We start from the raw sequence: 11,203 nt of genomic DNA on the forward strand, positions 1-11,203 counted from the left end.
ATTTCAGGTTCCTTTGCCCTCTCCTTTTCTGGTCTATCCCCACTACAAAATCTGGAAACTCGTCTCGTATACACATAACCAAGAAAAGTATATTGAAGATTCCATGTTTCTAAATAATTGACCTTATGTATTTTACGTACCGGTATATTAGTTACGTTGTAACTAAAATTAAATCAATGAAAGTGAAAGTATATATAATTCATTGGCTTCTTGTTTTTTGGATTTTGATCTTCCACATCAGTATAAATAATTTTTATATCATCAAGTTATCCATACCTATTATTACGGATAAAATATTCTATTTTCAACTTTCAAATATCACATTTTTTGGAAGTTTATCATGTAGAAAACTTAAAACTCAAAATGGAATACCTTTAAACCCTTGCATTGCATATAAATCGTTCTCGATCGTCAGCGTTTTTCTAGAAAACACTGAAAATAAGGAGTATAATTCGTCTAAGCAAAAGATTCCCTTTGTGGGGTTAATGATTTGGATTGGATAAGGTAAAAATGGATTCTTCTCAATCCGATTATTCCACTACAAACTCCTTTTTCTCTCTTTTGGTACATGTAAATAGAAGTATAAAGAGAATTCGGAGGACTCAAAATGTTCTCAACACTTGTCGATTCTCTATTTGCATGATCATTATTAGGCTAGGACATATACCTGTGGAATTGTTGACACTTACATATACCTGTGGAATTATTGATACTCTTACTCCAGTCATCTTCTTTCTTTTGATATTACACGTATTAACACTCCTCCAATCATATTCTTTCTTTTGATTTTAAATTTCTTTCATGAACCATGTACATGTATATGCAGTCAAGAATTTTTCACTTACATATGAAAATGTCATATTCGTTCACTTTGATAATAAGAATGGTATATTATATTCTTGAACTGTACAAGAATATGTCTCAACTACAATCTTCATGTACATTAGCTGTAATATCCCACAAACATTTTCACCTTGAAACACAGTTTAGACTAAGTCAAAGTTGCCCTGTACACATTCAAAATGTAAAGAATTTTTTTAACCCATATCGATTATCAAATTATTACTCAATTTATCTTCCAGCTTATCACATCAAATTTTATAAAGCGTTAGTATAAATTCTTAACATGAAAGTGTACGGATTCTAATTTAGATTATCAGTCAGCGGACATATTTCATACTCTCTTCATTCCAATTTAAGTGTCTTACTTTCCTTTTTGGTCTGTTCCAAAAAGATTGCCCCTTTTTCTATATTTAGTAAGTTGACAATTCAAACATCTTACATGGCAAGTTTATAACCATTAAGATTCAAAAGACATTGTAGTACATTATACACATCTTTAATTTAGAACAGAAAAATGTAAAAGTCTCATTTTATTTCTTAAACTTCGTATCTAGTCAAACTAAAACACTTAAATTGGGACGGAAGGAGTAATATAAACCCCACCAGCCCCTCCAAATATAATAAGTAGCCAAAACCCTCTATATAAACCCCTCACACCCTCTTCCTTTCAAGCCATCTTACAAACTGTATATAGAGAAATATTCTGATTCTCTTTTCCTCCACAAACTAAAATTCTTGCATCTCACATCCATCAAATTACTAATATGTCTGGAGTTTGGGTATTCAAGAATGGCGTCGTCCGGCTTGTGGAGGGTGACTGCCAAGGGGCAACCAGTCGCCGGAAAGTGCTTGTACACCTTCCTAGTAATGAAGTAATCACATCATATGCGGTGCTTGAAAGGAAGTTGTACTCTCTTGGATGGGAGAGGTACTATGATGATCCTGACCTTCTTCAGTTTCACAAAAGATCCACTGTTCATCTTATTTCTCTCCCAAAGGATTTCAACAGGTTTAAGTCCATGCACATGTATGATATTGTTGTTAAGAATCGCAACGAGTTTGAAGTTAGAGACATGTAAAAAGAAATAAAAAGGAAGAAGCTAAGGGGTTGATTTGAAGTCACTCTTCCAGTGTGTTGTTTTGGGGTTTGTTCAATTCTATCTTGGGGAGTTGGGGGTGATTTTCCAGTGTGTTTTAACTAGGTTTTTATCTTTAATTTGCGGTTTGTTTCACAATGCAGCAAATGTTGGAAAGTTGTAAGGAAAGAATATTGTATATTTAAAAGGTTTGGATTTTCTTTCGTGTAACTTAAAATGTTTATGTCTAGAGAGTTTATTACCGAAAATATAATTCCTTTTGGGTTTGAAATCTGTACATTTGCAGTGTAAACGATATTTAATACTATAATTAAGTTAGTTAAAAGATAACTATAAATATCAAATTTAGCATTCATTAGAACCTATAATAAATAATAAGAAACATGTTGAATTACCCTAGTAATATAAAAATTAATTACATATAACTCAATCCTTTTTCTTAACTATCTGATTCTTTTAAGAAGAAATAAATTGACGAAAATAATTCTTTCTTCTTCCTCTTCTCCTTTAATGACTTCGAAAGTGCACGCATTCCAAGACTTGCTCATCTGCTTCTTCTTTTCTTTTCTTTTCTTTTCTTTTCGTTTTTCCCCAAATTAATTTCCTTATATCTCCTTTTAGTAGTGCAGCTTATTATATTACTCTTATTCCTTAAACCGCAACATATGCTTTCCTTTACAATCTTCTTGCACGAAAATAACATATTATACAATTCTTTTAGCTCGGAACATTATTAAAAATTAGAATATATACTTGTTAAAATTAGAATATATACTTGTCATATTAACATTTTATGAAAACAAAACGAAAAAGCTAGGAAAGATTCAAGTTACTTGTGCAATTTCTTTCGTAAGTACTGAATTAGTGGGGACACATTTCACTTGATTTTAATATTATATTATAATTATATATAAAAGACAATGGAGAGTTTTTTATAGTCCTCACACGACTATATTATCATTTACTAGAGCTGAATATGAATTTCAAGATTTTTATTCTTCCAGGTGGCTGCAATAGTTACCTTTGCCTTCGATATTCCCACTTTTGCCCTCATTAATTTCTCGAGACTACCCTCACTTGGACCTTCATAATTGGTGCATTCTTTGACTTTTTGTAATCTCTTGTTGGTCTTTATTAGGTGAATTGATAGTATATTATTTGTCCTTGTGTCACATCTAAACATGTCTTTAAATGTGCTTACATCTGTTCTAAAATTAGTTTTTGGTATAGTTTTTAAAAGAATTATTTTATGTATTTGAATTATTACTCTCTCTATCCTAATTTACATGACACCTTTGAAATTCTAAAATTCAAACTTCTAAATGTTGAATGTGAATCCGGATATAGAAGCTTTAAGTTTTTTGAAATAAAATTTATATATTTGAAAATTCCATAAAAAGTGCTAAAATCATAATAATTAATAACTTAAATTATTTAAAAGGCAGATAAAGAAATTTCGGTCAAAGAAAAACTTGATTGACTCTCAAAATTTCAATTATGGCACATAAATTGGGACGGATGGAATATTTATTACAATATTAAGTAATCCCTTTAAATATTGCACATGATAAATCTGTCGAATTCTTATATGATGAGCTTGCTATTAGTAATGACTTTAGGATAGTTAATTAGATTAGTTAATGTAGTTTTGTGTTATTTATTGATTTCAGTTTAAAGCCGGTGTTTGTATTTATTTTTTCTCCTCAAAATGTCTAGGAAAAAAAATGAACAAACAAACTTGATTCTGAGCTTTAGAATTAGTTGAGAGATAATTTCAATAGAAGTAAAAAACCCAAGGATAAAAGAAAATAAATAAGAAGATTTATAAACAAAATGATCTTCGACAGTAGACTCCTACTTGAGCGCGATATTGTTTCAATTATGTAAGCATTTCTCCAATACCAAAATATCGTTTTATGGTAATTTGGTTAGTCATACCGAGTTAATTCAGGAAAAAAAGATTGAAATTAATCCGAAATATAGTAAAGCTCAGTCGAATTATTGAAGATTATATTATCAAAAACTCTGTAAAACAAAAAGAATTTTTTTATATCCTACATTTGCATATTGTTTGGAAATAAAAAAAAAAATAAAAAAAACTCTAAAATAAGAAAAATTTATTTTTAATTGCAAATAATTTTGTATGATTAATTTTTAGAAATTTGTAGAAAACTGCTCTTTCAATAACTTAATGCCATAAAGAATGGACCCAAAAATAATTACTAATTTAATTTTTAATGTTGCCTTACGTCCGGGCCAAATCACACTAGTATCTATTTATAATCCACAATCTCCTCTAACCACAGGTCGTGAAATCTTTTGAAATCCATAGACAATTCGAAATTAGTACTAAAAGGTTTTGAGCCACTGAATTGAATGTTCATATGATAAAGTTATGCAGAAAAAACATTTAATTAAAGAGAAACGAATTAATTAAATCATAAATCTAATCTGCTCAAACCCATCTATTTAAATGCATGTCCTGTTTCTTTCTTTTACATTTTTCCCTTACCTTTTCTTGTGTGGGTATTGTTTACTCCAGGTTTGTCTACATTAAATTGCCGGTTAGAGACACTGCATTGGTTTTCATGGGTCGGTTTTGAGTTAAAACTAAAACCAAACCAATCTAGTCGGTTTTAAAATTTTTAAAATCAAATCAAACCAAACCAAATATAAAACATATACATCGTTTTGGGTCAATTTTCAGTTTTAAGAAAACTAACAGTATTTCTCTCTTTCATGTCTTTTTCCTACAATTAGGAGAGAATTTTTCCATGATTTTCCAACTTATAATTCGTTATTACCCTTTCATTATGGTAGCCATAATTTTCTTGCATTATGGAAACAATGTCTTAGGATTTATTATTTTAATTAAGTGAATAAAGTTTATCAAAAAATAAATCTAGGTAAATCTCATAGTTGTTTGTTTGAATATAATGAGTTTGAATTGATGTATTTCTATTTCAATGTGGGGTTAACGTATGCTCATTAGCCTATTAGAGATAAATAAAAATTTTCTTACAAGATATATAAATTATTTAAAAGTATTTAGAAAATTAACATACTCTCTCTCTCTCTCTCTCTCTCTCTCTCTCTCTCTCTATATATATATATATATATATATATATATATATATATATATATATATATATATATAGGTTGACTGGTTTTTCTTTGGTTTGCTTTTAGTAAAACCAAAATCAAACCAAATATTATCGGTTTTTAACTTTTTAAAACAAACCAAACCCAACCCCAGTAAATATTGGTTTGGTTCGGTTTTTAGTTTGGATCGATTTTTAACCAAACTGTGAACACTCCTAGTTTTCACCGATTGTGTAAGAGTTCTCAAACGATTAATTAACTAGTGTTGAACTACTTTACTCATTACTTTAAGGTTGTTTACCCGGAAAACAGTTTAGTTGAATTTGTGTACGTGGTCAAGGACTCGTGGACCAAAGTGACCAATAAAGACAGTGTCATTGACAATTAAATCGATGTAAACGAAATATAAGCAAAGTAAATAATTAGAATAGCTTGAGCCTCGATGCAGCTTCCGTGATGCAGCTCCGGACTTACTGCTCCGGTCACACTACTGGTTCAGATCTTATAATATTAAAGAATATAAAGAAACTAAAGAGCAAAAATGTGGAACGTATTCTGTGTATATCTCTTGGATTTGGTATTCTTTACAATGAAATGATAAGTTCTATTTATACCAGGAACTGGGAGTACAAATTCCATGAATTGTGCCCCTGCTAATAATGTGCATTGATGTCATAATAATGACGTACAATAAAGAGGGCAATAAAGCCTATTAATGCCCCGTAGAAGGCAGAAAGTCTGCTTGTAACAGTTGACCATTGTCTTTCAACCAATGTCGTGTTGTTACAACACGCAACAGGACCCTTTAACTCTTTCATTATCATTAGACCTTTACCGGAGACGTTGTGTGCTGATGTAGATCCGAGTCACGTTTATTGACACGTGTCACCATGGTATTCGTACAGCTGTATTCTACGAATTTAGCCCAATATAAATAGTCCTCCCACTTTCCGGTAACCCGAACAGGTGTAACGGGAAGTGGAAATGGTGTTTGAAAATTTGTGACTAAAACTTTTCTGACAGTTGACAAGATGCATCCTGCAGTGACTTGAAACCCCGACACACGTGCTTCTTCCTGAATGAGTATTGCTCTAAATTCTCCTTCGCGGAGTCCCGATGTTAGAACCCGTATTTTGTACAAGACACGCCGAAGTCTAACTATGATAAGTTCTTCCAAAACCTCCCGGATGCAAAGTCGGATTTTTGATTTTCGATTTTATTTTGAGTCATAAGTTGTGCATGAATTTGTTGGTATGGAACAATTAAGAAAATTTGGGACCAAAATTGGAATAATGGAAAGTTGGAAATCATGCAAAAATTTGGCCCTTGGCCGTGTGGTTATTGGAAATGGCCCACACAAATTGTGTTCAATTTTTATTGCTCCAACACATGGTGTGGGCCAAGGACACTTATGCCATATACATATAAGCACAAAAGATGATCAACTGGTCATCCTTGTTCATTCCAACACTTAGAAAAAAATCAAGAAAGTTGAAGAACAAAAGCTGACTCTCGGCCAAGATATTTGGAAAAACCCTCTCAATTTAAGTCATCCCAAAATTATTTCTTTGGTGCTAATCCACTAATGTGGAGGTCCCTAAGTAGTGTGGAAGTGTTGTTAGAGAGCTATAGATCAAGCACTTTGCTAGTTTTCATTATTGCAAACCCTAGCCTATTGTGAAGTTGAAGGAAAAAAGGTAAGATTTGATCATTTTTTATGTGTTATAAGGGTTGTATTCATGTTGTAGTATGTTAAAATGGATGAAAATCATGAAATATAGTAAGTTGGAATTGAGGCCATGTGTAAAGGTTTGGGACCAGGCGTGAATTTGGTTATGTTGTGATTAATTAAGTTCTATGTAGTATGTTAATTGTTGTAGATGTGGAGTAATGAATGAGAATCATATATGTGTGTATGGTGGAGGTGTTGGCATCTTCAATGTAGGCCATTTATGTGACAAGAAATGAATTAATATCGCTTAATGTTTTAGTCGTCGTCGTTATGAATCAATGTTGGCCAAATGAATGTTTAATGACTCAAATTGATGTTGTAATTGTTGGACTTGTTTCAAGCGGAGGTTATTGTGTATTTAATGTAATTTGTGTATTTACGCGAACGACATTGTTAAAGGTGGATTCTTGATACAAATCATGATTTGGAAGTTCATGTGTGTTATAGTTGTATTATGGATGAAATTGGGATTGGTTTGGGTGACTTGGAGAAATTGTTGGATTGTTTGGAATGTTGTATGAATTGCTTGGAATGTGTGTGAATATTGTTGGTGATAGGGATTTAATTAGTATTCGAATGTATGAATGTTGATGTTGTGTGAGGAAATGGATGAAAATATATTGAAAGTTGTTGAATGATGGAAAGGAGAGTTATTAATGTTGTATTGCCTTTCGGATTGATTGTTAATGTTGCTAGGTTGGTTGTTGTTGTTGTTGTTGTTGTTGATTTGGCCGAGTTAAATTTCGGTTGGTCTATGATTCAAGTTGAAAATGTAAATGTTGTGTGTAGAATTAAGGGTGTGTGAATAAATGCCTAAATGCCTATAGCTAATGTTTGGCATATTATGATTTATTTGTAGACCTTGGGCAGCCCGAGACGTAGGTTGGACTTATCTTGAGTTTGAGCTAGCGTTGAGTGCATACGAGGTATGTAAAGCCCAATTCTTTCTTCTTTTGGCATGCCTTAGTTTCAACTAGGCTATGACACGAGCTTCGAGGATATTCGATTCTCACAATCCGAGCATGTTTATGACTCTTATTCGTTTCTTGGAAATTCGTATGTTGGTATGATGAAATATTGGCCTTTATGCCTTTGAAATATTTGATTTTCAACTTTTGCATAAAAAGTTTGGCTTTTAAAAGTTCCGTAACTACTTAACGCCCGTATCTTTCAAAAGGTTCGATTGCCTCGATATACTCGTAGGTGATTGTATGCCATATGATAAGTATGTTTTTCATACGCGGGCCCGAGCCTAGGTCAACACCCGTTCGTGGTCCCGCGACTCTTCTTTGTAATCCCGACGACTTTTGAAAGAATTTGATTTGGTTACTATTCCGATTTCTATGTATGGTCATTTTACTTATCATTTGAGTCTATGATAATGATTTTATGCATATGGTTACTCACGACTCGAAATCTTCGTGCATTCCGTTGTATCTTTCTTGATATTCGTATCCTTTTTGTTGTCGTGCGCACTTTGTTATACTCTTTTGTATGATTATCTTTCTATGGTTCACCGAGCCCCTATAGGGCTCGGCTCGAATTTTATTTCAAAAGGTTTTGCTTAAAGCGTATGTGCCTAAACGTTACGATCGTCCGTATGATATGTGACGAAAACATTTGAAACCATAAGGCATGTTCCTTGTGTTAGTGGCGCCATCGACGGGGGTCGGGCGACCATATTTGGGTGCCCTATGCATGATTTGTATTTTGAAAGTAAACATTTTCGATATTATGGAAATGCATTTACTTCACGTATCCCTATTTCGATTACGATTGATTTGGTACTACATTTTCTGCTTGCATACTCGATTATTTCGATACGTAACCCCCTTTCTTCGGGGTCGCGTTTGATATGTCCCGCACGCTTGGTGATCCACCGGAGACACCCTCTCTATGGTTTTGGAGTGCTTTCTATTCCGGAGCCTACATTTTGATATATTCGTTCGTATTTGTATATATTTGTTCGGGGGCACGGCGGGGCCCCGTCCCGTCATATGATTCGTTTTTCAAGAGGTCCGTGGACATGTATGCGATCGCGCCCATTCGTACGCTTGCGTTTGTATGATATATGTTCGGGGCGATCCCATTCGCCGTGGCAGCCTCGTCGCTCGCATTTATATATGTTTTGGGCCGTTGCGCCATTTGATATGGCTTTGATATATATACGGTTGTGTTTGAGTTCGGGACACCAGATATAATCCGAGACGGTGTTTGATATTTGTGTCTGTATAAGCTAACTGTACGTGATTCGGATTAGTGATTGCGTTTGGGTGCCCAGCTCGGGCACTAGTCTCGGCCTACGGGGTTGGGTCGTGACACCCGAGGCCCATGATGACCTTTTACATCACCTTCGCCTATAAGAACACGCAATAGAGTCTCAACTCACTTCACTTCTTCTCTTGTTTAATTAAAATTCCCCCTCTTGTGAAAAAGGTGTTACTCCAAAAGCAAGTTTCGATCACCGAAAAAAAGGAAAACTCCATCACTCACTCTTCTTTCCTCAACAAAAGATAGCCACACCAGTCGTTCATTTTGATGACTACTTCTAATGCTGCTGATATTTCCATCGCTGCCCCCTTCCGCCATAAGCGACCGTTCCCGTGGCAGCGAAAGATGGAACCCTCTTGCGAAGTCCATCATGCCAAAAGATGTTCCATTTGGTTAGCGAAAATGACTTTACTCCCGGCCGAGTCTATTGTCTTCCGAGAGTTCGGGAGTCCCACGCCGGCAATTCTCATACTCGAATTACTGTCGACATCCTTCTAAAGTAAGGGACGAATATCGGTGGAGGGATGCCAAAATCCTCATCCTTGGTCCGAACAAAAGTGTGACCTTTTACCAGCCGAGATATTTGTTTGTTTAAACCTACCCTTTCTTTTATTTGAAAAAAAAAAAAAAAACGAAAAGGCATGTTTGTTTGAAGTAATTTTCATTGCGTGCATGTTTTGTTTTAGGCGCTAGAAGGTGTGCATAGCGAGATTGCGACCTTAGGTAAGGGTCGGGTGCCGTCAGCATCAAGCACTCGGGGTGTGACCAAGCCAAGGCAGCGGGGTTTACCCTAGCTTACTTGATCCTGGTATACTTTCCGAGGATCTTCCGAGGAGGGATGATAAAGGTTACAAAAAGAGGCAGTGAGTCACTGCTTACGAGTCTTGACGATAACCATGACAAACATTAGCCAGAGTGTGTCGTGATCATTGCTACTGCCAACCTTCTTCTTCCCGGAGGCAGGCCCATTCCGGAGAGGTGGAATCCAACCCGTATGTTTCTCACCTTCACCTGGACATGAATAATTTTGATTTTCAGTCCATAAGATCCCCTTTCTTTTTTCACTTTACAGCTATAGCCTGGGAACCACCTAAGATCGAAGACCTTGAAGACTGGATCCAGAGTATTCTAGACGTTTTTAACCTCGAAACCCGGACATAAAAAGTTTTGTTCGAAGACCAGAATTGGATTATGAGTAGCGTAAAGGCATTTTCTTTGACACCTTTTTACCACCGCTCTCATTTTAGCATTCTTACGGTTCGTTTACTCTTTTTAGATTTTCCCAAGTTAACTCCTCCCGTTTCGTTAACCGAAGTTCCGCATGATATCGCGGAAGCCTTCCAGATTATTAACCAAGCCCAGAAACGCAAGTGCCCCCGAAAAATCACCTCATCAAGCCCTTGGTCCAGGGCTAAACGAACTATAAGAAAATAAAACAAAGGCCTGGAGGGAGCCAACCGAATTCCTCCACAACAACCTGAGGGATCCTCTCATGCTCTTGCTGCCGCCAATATTTCTCTGATCGTGGATCTCTATAGTATGGAAGATGAAGAAGATGGAAGACCTTTCTCGAGGAGCCTCCAAAGGACTGACAACTTCTTTCGATCATTCATCGAAAGGAGACACTTGATTTCGAATGTGACCAATTGAGATATCAGGAAACAATATTTTGAATTTCTTCATTCAAAGTGAATTCTTAGCCTATTTTTGTATTCTTTCTAGATTCAAAGACTAACCACAAAATAGAATCCATTGTTTGGACAGAGATGGATATCACCGAGTGTGGGGACTCGACGACCTAAGCTTTCTTTGCCCTGTTGGTTCTAGAATTGCTACATTGCATGTGCCACCTTCAACTTCTTCTACCGTGCTAGCTTCTTGTACTCCACCTGCACTAGCTCCTTCCACCGTCGAGGCTCCAGCTCCTCCGATCCCTGACCACCGGGGAGAAAATTCTCTTTATTGGGAACGCTGGTCTTCCTCCCAGCAGGAGTGACTAGTGAATAATACCCCGCTCCGGCAGATGAGCCAGATGAATTTAGGCTAGTTACTTTTCAGGTCCCTGCTGAGTACCATCTCTTATCCAAGCCCGTATAGGTGACCAACTACATAAAGTGCGTGGCTTTTGAAAGGGACCGGAGGAACACCCGTGAAATTT

The 11,203-nt window shown here is 35.6% G+C and overlaps 1 protein-coding gene across 1 annotated transcript; it reads left to right on the forward strand.

Annotated features, from left to right (window-relative positions):
* Positions 1-1,502: 1,502 nt before the first annotated feature.
* LOC132032412 (flowering-promoting factor 1-like protein 3) lies at positions 1,503-2,219 on the forward strand. Its single transcript, XM_059422034.1, has one exon. It carries the CDS (start codon positions 1,608-1,610, stop codon positions 1,920-1,922), a length of 315 nt encoding a protein of 104 aa, XP_059278017.1. The 5' UTR covers positions 1,503-1,607; the 3' UTR covers positions 1,923-2,219.
* Positions 2,220-11,203: the final 8,984 nt, after the last annotated feature.

Source organism: Lycium ferocissimum, chromosome 10 (genome assembly GCF_029784015.1).
Source record: "Lycium ferocissimum isolate CSIRO_LF1 chromosome 10, AGI_CSIRO_Lferr_CH_V1, whole genome shotgun sequence".
NCBI lineage: Eukaryota > Viridiplantae > Streptophyta > Magnoliopsida > Solanales > Solanaceae > Lycium > Lycium ferocissimum.

Bases quoted from the DNA above. Each gene is read 5' to 3' on its own strand.
- LOC132032412 (XM_059422034.1), top strand. From the start codon at position 1,608: ATGTCTGGAGTTTGGGTATTCAAGAATGGCGTCGTCCGGCTTGTGGAG.